This window comes from Agelaius phoeniceus, chromosome 23 (assembly GCF_051311805.1).
Source record: "Agelaius phoeniceus isolate bAgePho1 chromosome 23, bAgePho1.hap1, whole genome shotgun sequence".
Lineage (NCBI taxonomy): Eukaryota > Metazoa > Chordata > Aves > Passeriformes > Icteridae > Agelaius > Agelaius phoeniceus.
This window is the reverse complement of record NC_135287.1, coordinates 8119605-8138406: the sequence shown is the minus strand read 5'-3', so window position 1 is coordinate 8138406 and position 18802 is coordinate 8119605. Positions and strand designations below refer to the sequence as shown.

General features: G+C 57.4%; 2 protein-coding genes across 5 annotated transcripts in view; one reads left to right on the top strand and one right to left on the bottom strand.

The window, feature by feature from the left end:
* Positions 1-1449: 1449 nt before the first annotated feature.
* LOC129129529 (5-hydroxytryptamine receptor 3A-like) lies at positions 1450-8284 on the top strand. Its single transcript, XM_077189924.1, has 9 exons — positions 1450-1627; positions 3592-3755; positions 3881-3925; positions 4263-4372; positions 4934-5103; positions 5308-5468; positions 5707-5917; positions 6050-6283; positions 6457-8284. The coding sequence occupies exons 1-9, from the start codon at positions 1561-1563 to the stop codon at positions 6753-6755; spliced, it is 1461 nt and encodes a 486-aa protein (XP_077046039.1). The 5' UTR covers positions 1450-1560; the 3' UTR covers positions 6756-8284.
* Positions 8285-9254: 970 nt separating this feature from the next.
* Positions 9255-18802, bottom strand: part of ZBTB16 (zinc finger and BTB domain containing 16) — a 55260-nt gene continuing 45712 nt past the window's right edge. For all 4 annotated transcript variants that reach the window (XM_077189849.1, XM_077189850.1, XM_077189848.1 and 1 more), the window contains exons 5-7: positions 14717-14887; positions 12421-12588; positions 9255-12184 (exon numbers count right to left, since the gene is read on the bottom strand). In XM_077189849.1, the coding sequence (XP_077045964.1) occupies positions 11955-12184; positions 12421-12588; positions 14717-14887 (569 nt within the window). In that variant the 3' untranslated portion in view covers positions 9255-11954. The remainder of the gene's footprint in view (positions 12185-12420; positions 12589-14716; positions 14888-18802) is intronic.

Genomic DNA, 18802 nt, shown 5'->3' with positions numbered 1-18802 from the left:
GATTGATATCAGCCGTCCCACAGAACGTCCCGCAAGAGCCCCCTGTGTGTGTGTAACATGAGCCTACAGTAGATCACGCTAATTAGATATCCAATAACAGGAGGGCTGATAGGAACTACATTAAAATCTCTTTAAGATGAAGATGTAAAACCCGAGGGAGAAAATTCAGAGTTAATGATGCTGCAGCAGAGGCTCCACTGGAGCACTCCGCGCCCCCTTGGCCTCGTCCTGCCGGCTGCAGAGCAGGAGGCTGCAGGAGAGGGGGCAGAGTAGGGCACAGTCCCCAGCACCGTGGTGGCGCTGCCCGTGATTTTCATTACCCAGATTCAATAAGGGGAGAGCACTGTGAGCTGCTGGCGCTCCCTGGGAGGTGACTTGCCAGCCACTAACGGAGCCGAGAAATCAAATTAGCCCCAGCTCTGCTCTCGCTCTCTCCCTGACACCGCTGTTGGCAGCCAACGGGGAGTTCATCAGGGCCCCGCACTAATTCTTATCTCGTTTAAGTGACTCCATGCCGGCATCTGATGCAATTTGCTCTACGCCACTGCCGCAGGCTTTGGTCCCTGGCCGCCGCTTCCCCAGGATTTCCAGCAGCTGGCAGCTTTGTGGGGGCATAGGCACCTGCAACACACACAAGCACAGTGTAGGCATAGAGGAATACAGAAGATTACAGAGGCTTAGGGTGGAGGGGAAGCTCCCCTGCCAGGCAGAGAGACTGCCCAGCCCAAGGCGCTGATGCTGTGACATGGAGGGATGGACGCGCAGCCTGAGCAGGGCACCCATGCATGGGTGGACACTGAGGACCTTTTGGCTCTCAGTAATACCTGACCAGGCTTTGCTTCCAGTCTTGTTTGCCCCAAGGCGTTAAATATTTTGGGAAACTGAAAACAGTAGGAAGAACTTTGTTTGCTGAAATTTACAACAAATGCAAATTTCTGTGGTAAAAATGGACTCCAGTGTAGGTGCAGGTTGGAGGGGTTAGGGGAAAGGCAGGGGTGCCAAGGGCTGGCTGCACATGCTGCCCCCACCTGCAGCTGTCAGAGCCACTGTCAGTGGCACAGGCCCACCTGCCGCAGGTGTGAAGGGGAGCCTGGTACCTCCAGAGCTCCCCTCTCCCCTGCTGGTGGAAACCCACCCTGTGTCAGTGGCATATCCCTGGCCAGGCTCCCTTCCCCTGCCCCTCAGAGGGTTTCCCTGTCTTTCCAACTGCTGAGGATCTCCTGGCTCAGCCCTGGCACCCTCTCCCCCCATCGTGCCCCCACTGCACACGATGCTGGTACCCCAAAACCCGCTTTGCCACAAGCAGGCGCCTGGGCAGAGGACGGGGAAGCTCTTTTGGAGCTGGGCGGGGATGGGGGATGGCTGGGTGGGCCCCACTCGCATCCTCCTGTAGCATTTTATCCTCCCAGCCTGAAACCTGATGCAGCGGGAGAGGCTGATCGCGAGATTAATTGGGCGTTCTCAAAAACCCGACGTTGTGGGCAAAGTCACGCGAGTGCCGCCTGCCTCCCCGCTCCACTCAGTCCTGCCGAGCGGGCGGCGGCTGCAGCCGGCGGACCCATGGTGCCCGCGGCTCTCGGGGCGCTCCTGGCCCTGCTGCCGCTGGCCGCGGCCCTACCGAGCCCAGGTAAGGCGAGGGAGGGCGGGCAGGGCTGGGGGCTGAGGCGGAGCGGGGCGAGAGCATCGCCCAGCACCTGAGCCGGGCTGAGGGGCAGGCAAGGGCTGCTCTTTAGGGAAACCTTCGTGCTGCTGGGAGGTGACGCACCTGGGAGAGGCTGGAGATGGGGGAGCTCCGCTGCAGAGCCTGGAGGTGCCTCCTGCCTGGGTGACACTGGCAGCAAGGCAATGTAGCCTTAGAACCCAGCTCTGCTCCGTGGGGTCTTGAGGTGCTCTGGAGCTGTGCCCAAAACCAGCCCTGGGGACAGAGAGAGACTTGGGGGTCTCCTGCCTGCGCTCCACTGCCTGAGAGAGGCTGCCTGAGCCCCCTGCCTGGTGAAGGGCTTCCTCCAATATAATGTTTAGTCCCCCCTCATAACCTAGAGCTGGGTTTTGGGCACGATGCTGTGCCTATGCAGTTGCAGCTCTGTGCAGTGCAAAATTGACAGCCAACAGATTTCCTTGTTATTCAATTATTATTTTCTCATTGAATGTTCCTGGGAAATAGCACAAAAAATCCTTGAGCTGTTTTGCACCAGTCCAACTGAGTTTTCAGCAGGCTATTGACTCAAATCTCTGGACAGGTCATGTAGCTACTGTCACCCAACTCCCAAGCCTTCTCCCAGTCTTAGCAGATCTAAGGTGGCAGAAAAGGAGTGGGGGCAGTGATAGGCTCACCCTGGCAATGCTGGCCAGGAGGGGCTGTGCACACAGATCCCCATGTGCTAGCGCTGTGCCAGGGTTGTGCCGAGTTGCACCAGATGAGTTGCTGGCACAGCCCTGGCACAGATTTGGGCTGGGCAGACCAGCATGGTGTCTGGAGCAGAGGCAAAGAGCATCTGAGGTGAACCCAGCCCAGTCCTCCCTCTGCAAAGCCATTTCCCTGCTGCCAAAGCATTCTGATGCAGATATGGGTGGTGTGGATGTGAGGAGAAGGTGGTGCAAGGAAGAGTGCAAGCGTGAGCCAGCTGCCACCAGCTGCAGCAGGAAAGGTCACTTGGCCCAAGCTGTGGTGATGGCAGCAGCTGCATTTCCTCCCCTCACCCTAATTGCTGCCTCTCCCCCATCTCAGTGCCTCTGTTGGTTCATGCCTGCCTGGGCGAGCATCATGCACCCGGCTGGCTCCCCAGCACTACCACTCATGAGCAATGTCAGAGGGGCTGAGGCTGTTGCTTTCTCTCTTTTTTTTTTTTTTCTTTTTTTTTAAGCTTAAAATAGAGATTAAAATTCCCTTCCAGTAGCTTTTCCCGAGTTCCCATAGATCTATTCCAATTAGTCTCTTCCATTATGCTGGAATTGGGCTCTGGGGCTGGGTGTGCTGCAGAGCACAGCCACAAGTGTAGCACTGCTGCCCTGGCCCAGCCCTGGTGTTCCAGGCACCTGGCAGTGAGGACACGGTGCTGAAAACGATTTGCCCTCACTTGATGCTGCTGGCACCAGTGAAGGGACTGTTTTCACAGGAAGCAAACACCAAGATACCTAATAAATGAATTTAGCATCCTGCTTCATCTCTAACCTTCACCGTCTCCACCTGCTGAGCAAAGAAATGCCCCTGGAGGGAGCGAGTGGTATGAAACCTTCCCGGGGGCAGTGCGTCCCTCGTGGTTCCCCGCTGCCGCTGCCCTGGCACTTGTCCAGAGAGGTGCGGGCTCGCAGCTGTGCCCTCTGGGGCTGGGGAAGGTCACAGCGCTGACAACCTGCGTGGCACAGGGTATCAGTAACATATTAGGTGGTGGTTCTGCTGTCCAGGCTTGTTTCCCATCAGGATGCTCTATTAAAGTTGGATGGCAAACCCCAAGTGGTAAGTGAGGGCAGGCAGCTGGCAGCACGCCGCAGCCCACCCCAGGTGACGGCAGCCGCTGCCCTGGGGGGAGCAGCGTCCCTCCCTTCCTCCCTTTCTCCCTCCCTCGCTCCCTTTGTCCCTCTGCCGAGCAGGTGCCCGGCCCGGGGGCGGGACCCCGGAGCCCTCGGAGCCCGCCCTGCGCCGCCTCTCCCATCACCTCCTGGCGCACTACCAGAAGGGCACCCGGCCCGTGCGGGACTGGCGAACGACCACCAACGTGGCCATCGACCTCATGGTCTACGCCATCCTCAGCGTGGTGAGTCCCCTGCTCCCACTGCACAGGGAGGGGAATGGTACCTGGCGTGCAGCATCATGCCAGCGTGCTCTGCCCGTCCTCCAGAGGGTCAGTGCCCCGTTCTGACACCGTTCTCATCTCCACAGGATGAGAAGGACCAGGTGCTGACCACCTACATCTGGTACAGGCAGGTGAGGAGCCACGAAACCTCACCCCTTCCCTGCTGGCCCCTCGGGGTCCAGCACCCCCAAACCCCCATGTTTTCCTGTGAGAGAAGTGTGCAGTCCTGCAGGAGAGCAGGGGGGTAACACATCCCGGGGGTTGGCGAGACCTCTGTAGCACATGAACCTCAGGGCTCAGCTTTCACGCTCCCTGGTTTGAGCTGTTGGTTTGCACTGTTGTGCAAGCTGAAGGATTATTCTTCCCTCCCTCCCATGGGTGGGAGGCTTGCTTGGTGCTAGCCTGGGGTCCGTGTGCTGGCAGAGTGGAAGGACCTCACCCACCAAGTCCCCTCTCCATTGTCCCCAGCACTGGATAGATGAGTTCCTCAAGTGGGACCCAGCTCACTTCGACAACCTGACGCAGATCTCCCTCCCTGTGGAGAGCATCTGGGTGCCCGACATCCTCATCAATGAGTTGTGAGTGCAGCCAAGGTCTCGAGGGAGATGCACTGGGACTGGAACTCCTCACCCACCGTGGGCACGTACAGTCCCACGCTTTGTATTCCTGGCACAGAGCTGGCAGCCTCCCCGCATCGGGAGCTGCAGATGGGGATTGGCTCTGCAGCTGGGCCATTTCCAATGCTGGCTAACCACAACCATTGGTAATTACCCTCACTGTGCTGGGGGTGAGATCCAGATACCAGGAGAAAGGCTTTGTGAAGACAGTACAATGCCAGGGCAGCTGCAGAGCTGCTGGCCCTTCCCATGGAGCTATCTGGTGTCCTTCCCACTCCGTGGGGATTTAAGGTGCTCCCGGTGCCTCCTGAGGGCTCTGGGACTTCTCAGGCTGGGAGAGGGCAGCAGTCTGGGCAGTGCAGAGGTGATGGGAGGCAAAAATGCCTGCAAGGGTATGACCAAAAAAGCACAGGAGGCAAATCCCTGGCTCTTGGGCAGATCCCCCCTGAAATGCCACTTGGCAGAAGGAAGCCCTGCCCAGAGTGCTCTCCAGCCCACATCTCTGTCCCTCATGTCCCTCAGTGTGGATGTTGGAAAGTCCCCACACGTCCCCTACGTTTACGTCAGCCATCACGGGGAGGTGCAGAACCTCAAACCCATCCAGGTGATGACTGCCTGCAGCCTGGACATCTACAACTTCCCCTTCGACGTGCAGAACTGCTCTCTGACCTTCACCAGCTGGCTGCACCACAGTGAGTGCCGGGCCCGCGCTGGGGTCCCGGGGGAGCGGGCAGCCCTCGCGGGCCGGAGCTCCGTGCAGAAGGCGGCTCGTCCCTCTAGATGGCCCCAGCGGACCGGGGAAGCGCGCAGGGCGGGCAGCCCGCGGTGCAGGTGCCGGCAGCTGCCGGCGCTTTGGGTGGGGTGCCCGCAGTGCTCACCTCTCCTCCGCCCCCCAGTTCGTGACATCAACCTCTCGCTGTGGCGGCAGCCGGAGCTCGTCAAGTTCGACCAAAGTGTCTTCATGAACCAGGGCGAGTGGGAGCTGCTCTACGTGCTCAGCCACTTCCAGGAGTTCAGTGTCAAGAGCAGTGACAGCTATGCTGAGATGAAGTTCTATGTAAGAGCCTTTGGCCACCGCATTTCTCGGGGATGTGGCACGAGGGAAGGGACTTGCCCCATCCCTGTCGCTGCTCTGTGCTGCAGCTCCTGCCTGCAGGTGGGAGGCTCCTGCTAGTGAGCCCTTCCTCTGGCTCACCTTAGTGCCTCCCACCATCCTCACCCGCCTTGGCAAAGAGCCACAGCAGCTGAAGGCCTCATTTCAACCCTTCACAGCCTTTTCTGTCTCTGTCCTGCAGGTAGTGATCCGGAGACGCCCCCTCTTCTACACCGTCAGCCTGCTGCTCCCCAGCATCTTCCTGATGGTTATGGACATTGTGGGCTTCTACCTACCCCCCCACAGTGGGGAGAGGGTCTCTTTCAAGATCACTCTCCTGCTGGGCTACTCGGTTTTCCTCATTATTGTATCCGACACATTGCCAGCCACAGCCGTCGGCACCCCGTTGATAGGTAGGGTGCTTCTCCTATCCACCTGCCACGGCAGTCGTGGGCAGAGACTGCAGGGCCCTGAGACTTCAGCAGGGAGGATTGGCTCTGTGCACGAGCCTTTGCAGGTCACTCACCTCACTGGTGCCTCTGCAGGCATCTACTTTGTGGTGTGCATGGCACTGCTCGTCATCAGCCTGACAGAGACCATCCTGATTGTGTGCCTGGTGCACAAGCAAGACCTGCAGCCCCACGTCCCTGAGTGGCTGAAACACCTGCTGCTGGAAAGAGCCACCATCCTGCTCTGTATCCGGGACAGGAAGAATTTCAGCCAAAGCAGGATGCAAACCTTGGACACGTCCAGGCAGGTGGAGAACAATGACAGCACAGGTAAGGGTGGCACCGGGAGGGCCTGTGGGAACTGAAGGAGTCTAGGTGCTCTGTAGCCATCTACATCTACATAGCCATTCTTTGTATGGTGAACTGGGTGCTTAGTTCACCCTCACAAATCCCAGTTCCCCGTCTAAATAGGTTTTTCACATTTGCTTCTCTTGATCCCTCAGCCAAGCCGACCCCCTATGCCTGTGAGGACCCCCGGGAGTGCGGGGCAGTGGGGGGCACGAGGCCTGCACTGGCCTTTGCTGGCCGGCCGGAGGGCTCAGCAGCACTGCAGGAGGTCCTGCGTGAGACCACGGCAATCCGCCAGCTCCTGGAAAAACGGGAGGAATTCCGCGACCTCGCCCGGGAGTGGCTGCAAGTGGGCTACGTGTTGGATGTGCTGCTGTTCCGGGTGTACCTGGCAGCCGTCCTGGCTTACAGCATCACACTGGGCACCCTCTGGTCGGTGTGGAGGGATGCCTGAGCAGGGCCCGGTGCTCAGGGCGGGAGATGGGGGACCTCACTCTGGTGGGTTCTCCCTGGCTCTGGGACTCCCTGGCTCTGGCCAGTGTCTGTCCACCCAGGCGGGCGCATCCCTCACGTCCCTCAGCTCCGCAGCGGGAAGGCGGAGCTGAGCAGGAGCCCCCAGGACCCCATGACCCTGCCCAAACCTCTCTCCATGCTTCCCCTGCCAGCCCCGGGAGCGCCTCCGGCCCGGCCCGGCCACGGCCGCGGCTTCAGCACCGCGGACAGCGGCCCCGCCGCCCGGCCCCGCCGCCTGCCGAGCCGGGGTCCCCGGCATCGGGTGGGGTCCCCCCTGCTTCGGGGGATCCCCACCTCCCCAAGGGTCCTGCTGTCCTCGGCTCCCCTACCCCTCACCCCGGCTGCTGCCTTTATATCGTACCCCGGGCCCCCGGGCATGCTTGCCCAGCAGATCCCCCCATGCTTGTGCTCAGCAGTTTCGGAAGTGGGAGAGACCCCGCGTCCGGCCGCGGCCAAACCGGGATGGAAATGGGACTGACTCCGTGAGCACGCGGTACGGGGAGAGATGCGCGGGGGCAGGACTGCCATCACAGCTGCAGTAGATCCCAGCTCCCGCTGTCATCTGCCCCTGCAAGGACAGAGGCACAAGGCCAGAAGTGCCACAGATACCATAAGGGCCCATCCCATGTTCTAGGAACATCCCTGCATAGGCAGGTGATGGGGGACAGGTGGGTTGACACCACCTGGCTCTCATACATCTGCCCTCAAACCCACCAGCCCCAGAGCAAGACTCCCACTCACTGTCTCAGAGCCATCACCTGCAGGAAAACTCACCCCTGAGTGACGGGGGCTGAGGACGGGTGGAGCGGGCTCCTGCCAGCGCCGGCTGCACTAATGCGCTGATGGTCTGTAAGTGGCTGCCTATTGATGAGGTGTCCAGTTAAAGAGTTCGTGAGACACTAAATCAGCCCATTGATCCTGCCGAGATCGATGGTGCTACAGACCTGATCAGTGCAGCGGGCAATTAACACCCTCTGGAATGAGCTGCCTTCGTGTAACATCAAACGCTCCAACAGACAAATCCAATGGGGCCATTGACCCGGGTGGGTGATGCCACCCAGCCCATGTGTTTGACGAGGGTACTGGGCAGCAAGACTCCTGAGCCAGCCTTGCCATCTCTCTCCTGCCCACCGTGACCCTGATGTCCCCCAAGGCTGCACTGCAAGATGCTCATCTGTGCTGCTGTGTCCCATTGAATACTTTGGTCCTTGTCCTCCCCGTGCTAGGAAGCCGTCATGCACCCAACCTAACCCCCCTCAAGAAACTCAGCAGTCCTTTTCCCTGGAAGGAGAAGCTGCCTGTCCTGGAGGAAAGATTGATTCTCCCCTTGCCCTCTCGCTACTTTGGGAAGTGCTGCATGTGGGAAAAAGTTCCAGGCATCTGAGAGAAGCCTGGATTTTCCTCTTTAAAAAAAAAAAAATCAATAAATCTGAATCTAATCTCCTAATAAAGGTTTAATGAGGACATAATGTTGATGGAACAGAACATTGTTGCAGCATAATCGCTCCCAGCTGCTGTGCGAGCGTGCACACAAAGGCCCGGTCCTGCCGCGATTTCCCCGCTGTTGTAACAACGCCTTTGTGCCAGGCTGGGCTTTGCCTCCCTTCTCGTGGGGCGCTGCAGCCCGCAGGTTCCTCACAGCAGGACCACCTCTGCTTGCCCTAACCTGGACCAAAGTTCCCCACCACTTGCCCAAAGCCTTCCTGGGAGGCTGTGCTGGGGGGACTGGGGGAGGCAGGAGCATCATCAGGGCCTTGGAATGGACACATAGCGCCTCAAACCTGCTGGGAAGTGCTGGAGCAGGACACTGGCACATGCCACCCATCCCTGGGAAAACTCAGTGCTGCTCTGCCCTTGGTGACTCCAGCTGTGCTGTAAGCAATGTCTGATGGCATCTCGAGGTGGCGGGCAGCGTCGGGCACAGGCAGGGCCGGGTGGTGCTGGCAGCACCCGCTCGGGCCGACGGCAGCGTGCGGTGCTGCGCGGTTTGCCACGGCACAAAAGGAGAGCAGGCGCTGCCGTTAATGTAGTCAGTAAATAAATAAAGGAGGGCTTAAGCTTAGTGTACAGCAATCAGTCGGGAACTACAGGATAATTAACGCAGCAGGGGGCCGGACGGCTCTGCAGGCAGGTTTAAATGAACGAGTTCACTTTCATTGAGGCAAACTTGCTCTGCTCCCTGGTGAGCCACATGGGCAGGCAGCAGCACAGGCAGCGTGCTGTGCATGCTCCCTGCCCACGGGAACACTGACATTCCAGGGAGACCCCCCCGCCCACTGGGGCTGGTTTAGGGATAGGACCTCCGCAATTTCCCCCTCAGAGCAGGCACCCCCAAACTCACCACTGTGGGTACCCCCATGGCTCGCCCCAAGCTGGTGGGATGCATCCTTCCTCCTCCTCCTCCTCCTCTTGATGGGCATAGGAATGGGAGACAGCAGGCTGAGACAACGGAATTAACTTTATTGGTTGTTCTTTTGTTTTCTAACTGCAGATTCAAGGTATACAACTGAACATTGCTATTTTCCTTATGAGACTTATAAATAAAAATACAAAAAATGTTCACTACAAAAAAATCTACCGTTAGTAGGATGTAAAAAATATTCTCTTTGCTATAGAAGGCACGAACTTCACTTAGTGACACATGGAGAGAAAAAAACCTGCAGCAGTATATTCTTTTTTTTTTTTTGTCTTTTTTTTTCCTCTGTCAGAAACACTGAAGTCTTACAAAGAAATGCATCTGAATCTACACAGGACGAAGGCAGATGCAGAGAGCTGCAACTAGGAGACACCACAACTGTTTTTTTTTTTTTTTTCTTTTTCTTTATTTTTCAGGAAACTTTTAGCTAACGGCATCTGTGGCTAGAGGACAGAAAGAGGACTCGCAAGCAGAACCGCAGGGGAGCGAACGGTGAGACAGGAAAAGTCGTACAAAAAATAGGAGCCGATAGATACTCTGAGAAAACCAAAGGGGAACTTGGGCACCTTCTGCGCCCGGGCTCAGAGAGGTGCTGAGGTAGACGGAACGAGGACAGCGACGGACCCGAACCACGAGCGGCAACACAGAGCAACGGGACGGGCAGGCGGGCGCTCACGACACTGACACAAGCCAGGGGAGAGGGAGCCCGGGACCACGGGGCCCCGTGCGGCGCTTGGTCCTCACTGCTATGATACACATATATATACTTATATATATATGGAGGGGTGGCAGGGGCTGCGCCACAGCCAACGGTGCGGGGACGTGCGCCCGGGATACAGCAGCATCACTCCAATGCTGACCCCAACACTGTTGCAGTGGGGGCTGTGTCTCTGAGGGAGAGGGATGGTGGGATGGAAGGGGAGGTTAAAGCAAAAAAAAAAAGCCACATGAGCTCGGCCACGTGCTCCATGGCACCATGGCACCCGTGTCTGGTAGTACCAGGACACCACGGGGACCTGCCGTGCACACGCCAGAAATTGCAGCAACTTTCTGTGTGAAAGAACTGTTTTCTTTTTTTTTTTTAAATATTTTTTCTGTTTTTTTCTTAGGCACAACAATTAAACGAGCCGTTCTCCACAGTCACATCCCGGATTGTACAGCAGCGGTGTCCTCCCTGCGCAGAGCAGCAGCTGTCCCACGCGCAGAGGCACACGCACGTGCAAAGCCGGGCTGGGGCACCAGGGAGGACGCTGCTCCCACAGCCCTATCCCTGCTTGGCACCAGGAGAGGTGGGAAGGGCACCCCAAACCCGGAGGGGCCATCAGTGTCCCTCCAAACTATCCAGACACTGTCCCACCCCCCCCGCCCCCCACTCCTTTCCCCCCTTTTTCACCCAAACGCAGCAAAATGACAAAAAAAGAACTGTGGGATGGAACCACCAAGCCCGCGGCTGCGCAGGAGAAACACAACAAAAACAAACACAAGAGGTAGCTTCAGAACCAACACCCCCAGCCCCATGGGGCCAGGCAAAAAATACCAGTTTTGGTAAGGATAATGCACAACAGGAGGCTGGCAGGGACACCAGTGCCCCACCACCTCTCCACCACCAATGCTGGGCACGTGGCTGGTGCACCCCAGCCATGCCAACCCCTGTCCCTCCCAAATCAATAAAAGCTCATGAGGTCACAAAAAAATGAGGTAATTTCAAGTAAAATGTGCTAAATGCGGAAATATTCCAAAAGAAAGTTCAAAAAAACCCAAACAAAAAGCAAAAAAAGCGGCGAGTAAAGCCGCCTGCCACGGGGCACCCCTTACTTGTGGGCTCCTGCGGCTGAGGGCTGGGCAAAAAACCCCACACTTGGCACCTTCCAGGTGCCCCAAATCAGCAGAAGAAAAGAGGATCCCTGCATTTGGAGTGATGCCACACACTAACAGCTCCAACACTGGCACTGACTGCATATCACCAAACCAACTGCATCTCCCCATGAGGGGCTTCACCCTTGCCCCAGGAAGGCAGGGAAGGAGGAAGAAATGCATAGAGAGGTCTTTGGTCATGGGGAGAGCAGCAGCATCCTGTGCCCCTGAGCCCACCTGGACAGCAGGCAACACCTCAAGGCAGCCTGGCTCCCAGCTGGCTCCCTGTCCCAAACACCCTCCTCTGGCCAGGATGCCCCCAGGACACTCTTGCCAAAGCACTTGTGGCTCACAGGGCACTGTGCTTTCCTGCCTGCGATGCTGCAGCCTGGGGAGCATGAGAACCTGCCAGAATGCGGCCCAAGCCCCACATGGGAGCTCAGGTCCTCTGCAGGGCATCCACAGCAGGGTCTATGCAGTGACAGGACACCAGGAATTAAAGCCTTCCCAGAGCACTAGCTGTACACACACTTTCAGGGAAGCGCCTCTTTCCTACATGGTCTTCCCAGCAGCACCAGTGGCCAATGCCAAGGGTGACGGAGGGCCTGGCTGGGGGTTGCAAAGGGTGAAATCTGCCCTGCAGCAAGGGTGAAAGGGCAGCAGGCGCATGAGCAGCTGGGACAGCAGTGTGGATGGGGCTGGAGAAGGGGCCGGTGCGTCCCTCAGTCCGGCATGAGCTGCAGGATCCTTCCGGCGAGAAGAAACGAATGAGAACTGAAAACAAACAAGGCCATGGATGCTGCGGGTTTGGTGGGATTTTTTTTGCCCAGTCATCTGCCACTTGGCCCTGCTGCCCCTCTGCCTCCTCCCTTAGACATAGCAGAGGTAGAGATAGGTCTTCTCTATCCGCCAGTCAGTGGGGATCTCCTCTGGTTTGTGGCCCTTCATGTGCTTCTGCATGGCGGAGAGGCTGGGGCAGTACTCCAGGCAGATGGTGCACTGGTAAGGGGAAGCGCCATTGTGGGTCCGAAGGTGTTTGATCATGGCCGAGTAGTCCCGGGAGCGCTGGTGGCACAGCTTGCACTCGAAGGGCTTCTCACCTGTGGGATACAGGGTGTCAGTGCTAATCAACTGCCCAGCATCAATGCTGCCGCAGCGGGCACAGCCGATAACCAAGTAATGAGCAGCAGAACCGATGTGACTATTGATCCCTGTTACAATAGTGACACGCCAGCGCATCACGGGCTCGGCATCCCTGGCTGCCACCCGGGTCCACATGCCAGCCCTTCCACCGGTCGGTCCTTGCCAGCCTCACCACAGACACCCCAGCATGTACCTGTGTGGACTCGGTAGTGGGTCTCCAGCTGGTGCTTGAGGCTGAACTTCTTGCCACAGCCGTTGCACTCGTAGGGCTTCTCCCCGGTGTGGATGCGCTTGTGGCCCTTCAGCGTGCTCTCGTCCCGGAAGCAGCTGCCGCAGAACTCGCACTCGTAGGGGTGGTCACCTGCAAGCACACGCTGGGGTCAGGGCTGCCGTGACTGCTGTGCCACACCAAAACCAGCTCCCCAGCCTTTTTACTCTGGGCAGCCATCCTGAGGACAGAGTGTCCCAGTCTCCCCAGTGCAGTGTGCTGGTCCCTCCATGCACAGACCTTCTGGTACAGAGGACATGCTCGGGTCTGAGGCACAGTAGAGACTGGAGTATGCTGCAACCCTCCCGCCACCAATTTCCAGGTTTTTCACCCAGCAGCACCAGCACAGACCCAGCCCTGGGCATCTCCCACACTCTAGACCAGGCAGCTGATAAATGAACTCTGGTTTGGCACCAAAGGCAGAATGATTTGAAGGAAAGGTGAGGGCTCCAGCTACTTATTTATTACAGCCACGAAGGCAAGGACAATAAAGATAGATTGATCGTCCGAGACTTTGTTCATGAATATTTAAATATTACTGATTTGTCTTGTCACTGTAATTACAATTTCTCTGTGCCGCATATCCTACAAGCACAGTTTATGGTAAAGAATGGCGAACTGTATTTCACTTGTCCTGCTGCAGATGTGCGGAGCTGCCAAGCGTGTAATGTTCCCCGCATTTCATACATTTTCTTCAGCTGTGAAGGCTTAAGTCATCCACAATGACCTACGTTTTTTCATTATCCCCGTGTCAAACTGCACTCGTGCCTGGGCATAAATTGTCCTTCTCGTTATATACTCACATGCCTGTGCTTTCGCTTCCTCTTTAAAATGATATTTTACTCTCTCCCCATTTGCCGCAGCCCAGCTCTGCGGCCCCTCGCCCCTCCCGCAGCTGCTGCCTGGGCACCTGGGGGAGGAGGATGCTCGGGATGCAGCTCAGGGCCCCCCTCCAAAGGCAAGGCAGGCGGTGCCTGTGGGCTGTTGTTGACTTTCCCCTCCCCGTGCCCAGTTCCAAACTGCCACTTTGGCTTTTGATCCTACAGTCAAAGACAGATTTTTCAGTCAGAGGCAGCAGCATTTCTACCCGCCCACTTTTCAGGGGAGCCTGAGCCCATGGAGCACCCTGGCCCCGGGACAAGAGGGAGCATCCTGCAGCTGTGCAGGACAACACCACATGGCACGATTAAACGCTCCTAAAGCGCCGATGATCCCAGTGTTTTTTCACAGCCGGGAGCTACTAAAACGGCAGAGGTTGGGGTGGGACACGCGCAGCCCGACCCGCAGCCCAGGTCACCGGATTACTGGCTATAAATAGCTCCAGCACTCAGCATTAACATGCTTATCATCGACACAGGATTCCCATTTCCACACTGGGACCCCTAGCCCACGTGTGCGTCTGGCAGCTGCCAGCTGGACAGGGCTGGACAGAGCGACCCTCCCTGACACCACCCGCACAACCCCCAGCAGCCACCTTTCGTCCCTTTTGGAGAGTGTGTGCAGGGCCCCTGCCTGACCAGAGAAAGAAGGGGCATCCCTCCTCAGGATACATTTTGTTCCTGTCGGCAACAACAGTGGTGTCAAGGAGGGCACATTAGCCTTGCACTTGTGTGGGCAAAGGATGGGTGAGGAGGGCTTCACCCAGGCAGCTGGGAAGATCCGTGGCCCTGGCTGTGATCCTGCATGGTCCTGCTCATCCCCCAAGAACCAGCTCTTTCAGGGGTGACTGGCCCCGAACGATGGTGCTGACGATGTGGCCAGGACCACGGAGCTGCCCAGGGACGCTGTCGGAGGAGCTGAGGACACGGCGCGGGCGCTTTGAGGACACGGCGTAAGGCGGCCAAGCCGGGCTCTCCCGCTCGGCAATCCTGCAGCCCAGCCCTGCCCCAGTGGGGCCACGGCAGCACCAGCTACACGTAGCGCAGGTCGCCCTAATCCCATTAGGGCCGAGCACCAGCTGATTATGTGCATCTACCGCTGTAAGCTGATGAGGCGGATATGATCGCACACCCCCTAAGAAGGTCACGTGCCACCTCAGACCAGATCAACTTATTACACACAGTTTGTTTTTTTTCTGTTTTGTTTTTCAAATCCAAGCCACTTCGGGCACCTCCACCTCCTCCTTTTTTAATACAAACCACCTCTCTTCCCCCTATTTCTTTTTCAGGCGTGGGGAAGGAGCATGTGCCGGCTGCCCCAGCCCCGAGTCCCCCTGCCGTACCTGTGTGGGAGCGCAGGTGCCTCTTGAGCGCGGTGTGGCTGGGGAAGGTGCGGTTGCACTCGCTGCAGATGTAGCTGCGCACCCCGGCGTGCACCTCCATGTGCTGCTGCAGGGCGCTCTGCGTCTGGAACCGCTTGCCGCACAGCAGGCAGAAAACGGCCATGTCTGTACCTGTGCGAGAGGGAGAGACCCTGCTTAGGCACTGCCTGGCACCCCCCGTCCCATCACATGGCAGCAGGGATGCTCGCGCAGCGGAAGGGACCCCAAGAGCTGCAGGGCTTTGGGTGTCATTGGGAGTCCCTGGCCACCCTGGCCCTGCTGACACTGGCCCTGTGAGGGGAACAGCTGAAGAGGAGAAGTTGCTCTTATTGCACTGGAGGCAGCTGGGAGCCCTGGCGATGCCGAGGGACTCCCAAACACAAGGCAGCTGTTGGGTGATCACTGCATCCCCACACACCTCTGAGAACTGCTGAGCTCAGATTTTGTGATGCCCAGGAGAAAGGGGACCCCAAGCATGCACCCATGGGGAGCAAGGCAGGATGTGAGAGGGGGACGTGCCCACCCCTTGTGCTGTGTGTGGCCCTGAGCCCCAAGGCAGATCCAAGCTCCATACCATCACTCTTGGGTACAAACCTGGCTGCAGCAACACAACAGGGACAAAACCCCAACCCAGGTGCTCGTACCCCGTCCATAAACATCTCAGACCTCTAGCCTTAAACAGTTTGTTTTCGCTTATGCATAGCTGATTGTTCAGAACTGTGAGTCACTGCAAATTGTATTACACAGGGAGATTAAGCAAATAAATGCTCGCTTTTTGGAGACATTAAAATGTGAGGACTATGGAAATAAAATTAGCTAGAAAATTGTATTAGCAATTCATTAGCAGCACAAGATGTTCAAGGTAACCAACAAACCCATGCAGCCTTCAGGAACAGCAGGGGCAGAGGGCTGCTTGCCATGCTGCCAAAACCAACCCCAGGGAGACCAGCAGGACCACAGCAGCACGGGGCAGGGACATGATGGGCAGCACCACTGTCAGTGGCAGCAGGCAGGGGACAGGGAAGGATGCTCCTGGGCAGACCCACACCTCCAGCTTGGGAGCCATGGGCAACGGGCATCCCAGAGGGCATCTTGGTTCACACATCACTTGCTCTGGCATTGTGCCATCACCCACCCAGGTGTGGTGGCACGCTGTGGTCAGCTCTGTCCTGCTGGGGATGCAGAGGCTGCCTGGGGGGATGCTCAATCTCAGCCTTGCACTGGGCTACCCAAAAATGCTCTGAAATCTGAAAAAATCCCCAGTGAAATGGGAATAAAAGCAGCAAGAGAGGTGGCCCCGCATGGGAGCTGCCTTTCTCCCTCTGCAGGGATTTATCCCGGGGGGTTGTGGGTTCATGTGCCCCCCACGCAGCTGCGGACAAAACGCTCCCAAGACAAAAAAAAAAAAAAAAAAAAAAAAAAAAAAAAAAAAAAGGGGAAAAAAAAAAAAAAAAAAAAAAAAAAAAGCAGGCAGCCCCGAACGGGCAGCGCGCAGCAAATCCCAAGAGGTATGTGGCCCCGCGGCCCTCGGCGGCCCCGGCGGTGACAGCAGGACGGGTCAAAGGTCCCCGGGGCTGAGCCCCCAGCGCCGCGGCCAGCTGCGGAGCGGAGGCCCCGGCCGGCGGGACGCCGGCCCCGATAAATCTGCCGCCAGCAGCCCCCGCTGGGGCCGGGGACAATGGGCTCCCGTGGGGGCGGAGGGCAGGACAATGCCGCCGGGCCGGCGCGCGGGGCCGTAACAAATCCTCCCTGGCACCGTAGGGCCCTCATTTGTGAAACTAATTGGCCCCCGCTTGAAAAAAAAAAAAAAAAAATGGGCTGACTCCAGCAGCCGCAGTGATGGGGACGAGCTGCCTCGTGCACGCATGGGGGACGGGGCTGGCGGCTGGAGCCGGGCATCCCCCAGGTGCTGCTTCCCGAGACCTGCCAAAGGCCGTTTTAATTTCTCCTTTTTGTTTTCCTTCTTCAAGTAACGTATCAGTAAATAAACACCCCAGACTGGGAGGTCAGCGTGTATGGCATGGCCTGTGAAGGCGCACGTTTCCAGTTGTGCTCTGGGAGCAGAGCATCTGCATGACACAAAGGCTGATACCGGCCGGGCACAGAGGTGGAGCGTGTGGGAGGTGGCCCCGCGTCCCAGCCCTGAGCCCAGCAGTGGGACACGGGGCTCAGGCAGGGCTTGTTCCCTGCCCGGAGGCTCCGCAGGTGACTTTCTCCAGCAGCCAAGGGGTGTGGCAGGCACCGCGCCCGGCTCTACTGGGGACTGTCCCACTGCCGGCATCCAGGTTGTTTGGCTTTTTTTAGGCTACATGCCAACTATGTCACACCTTTGGGGAAAGGATGGGAAGTGGGAAAAAATGGCAAAACTCTTGAGAGGGTGCCACACCGGGTGCCACAGGACTCAGCCCTGTGTCCTGTCGTGAGTGCATGCCTGGGCTCCAGCCACAGAAGCCCCGAGCCAGCCCTCAGCCATTGGAAGAAAAATCACCCCTGATAAAGAAATGCTGCTGCCCCAAATCAGTGAGAGACGGATTTATTCATTTCCCTGACATTTTAATGGTTTCTCCCCTTTTTGCAGGAAGATGATTACAAATTAAGCAGCATTTAAACGCTTTTTACTGTCAACAATTAAAAGGGGTGAAGGCGGGCGAGCAATTCATTCCCCGGGAAACGCGCTGGCTCTCGGCGGGCGCCGACGGCCCTTCCCTCTACTGTACACAGCACAATGGCCCCGAGCACGCCATTAATTTTGCAGGACGTTCAAAAGCAAATTAAAATATAAAAAGCCCCAGGGCACAAAGATAGATACCGAGGGAGGGGGCGGCGTAGGTCAAGCTCGCAGAATTGAAGTCTTAGCAACTGGGAAGGTTTAGGCACAGCCCCGCACGCTGCGTTCAGCTGCCACCTTTGCCCACCATCCCCAGTTTCTGTGTCCCTGCCAGACACAGTGCCGTGCCAGCAGCTGAAAGCCACTAGTGGGGCAGCTGTTAGCGCTGCTACAGGGTTCCGAGGTGGAAGCTGGAGTGATTTGGGTGTTAGACGCTCTCTTGGTAAGCGTGCTGGCCACATCTCGCAGGGTCTTTCTAAATACAAGGGGGCCCCAAAACTGATTTTTAGTGGGGGGATGCTTGATGGAGGGAGGGAAAACCCTATGGCTGCAAGGCCGGAGATGCACATCCCTGTTCTCCAGCAGCTTGGTCCCAAAGCAGCGCCGTCGCCAGGGATGTGATGACGAGCAGGACGCGCCGTGTGACAGCGCGCCCCGTCCGTCCGAGCCACAGCGAGGGAGCGATGCTGCAGCGCCGCCCCCACCGCCGCCTCTGCCAGAGCAGGAATCCAGCTAAAAACCGGCGTGGCCACGGCTGAGGGACGCAGGCTGGGGTGGGTCCCCCTCGCACTGGGCCCTGGTGGAGTTTATGGATGCGGGAGGTGCACTGCAGGAGAAAGGCGACACGTCCCCTTTAAAAGGAAATATAATTTACAGTGTGCAGCCAGGCGGGCCATAGTTTCAATCTCGTTTACTATAGAGAAAACTCTGCTAGCTGTTCTCTATCCCACAAATCCGATTTAATCAGACAAGCCAGCCAGCGTGGCTTGAAGTAAAAACGGATAATTAGTAAACAGAGAGCTACTTCAGTGCTTCATTGGCATTCGAGCCGGGCTAGTGTGTCGCATTTAAAATGCAGTCTGATGAAGTTTACAAAATCAAACCATTTGTTACTCCTATTGAAGAGGCTTCAGGCCACTTGCAATTAAATTGGAATTAGTGCTTAGAATGAGATACAGCAAATTCATACTAAAAAGGGATCTGACTTTCAGACATTTGACTTCAAGTTTTTCCCCCCATGCTAGAGCACGCGTGCGTGTGCTGGCCTGCTGGCCCCCCAGCACCCCCGGCAGCACTGCCAAGCCCAGACCTGCTGTGTGGCTGGGAATGGGGTGACTCGGGGATGCTGTGGCAGCAGGGCAGGGGGACAAAGGGAGTGGTGCCACGATGCTGGTGAAGCCATCCCCACTGAGCCCCAGCAGGGTGGCAGCACGGGGCTG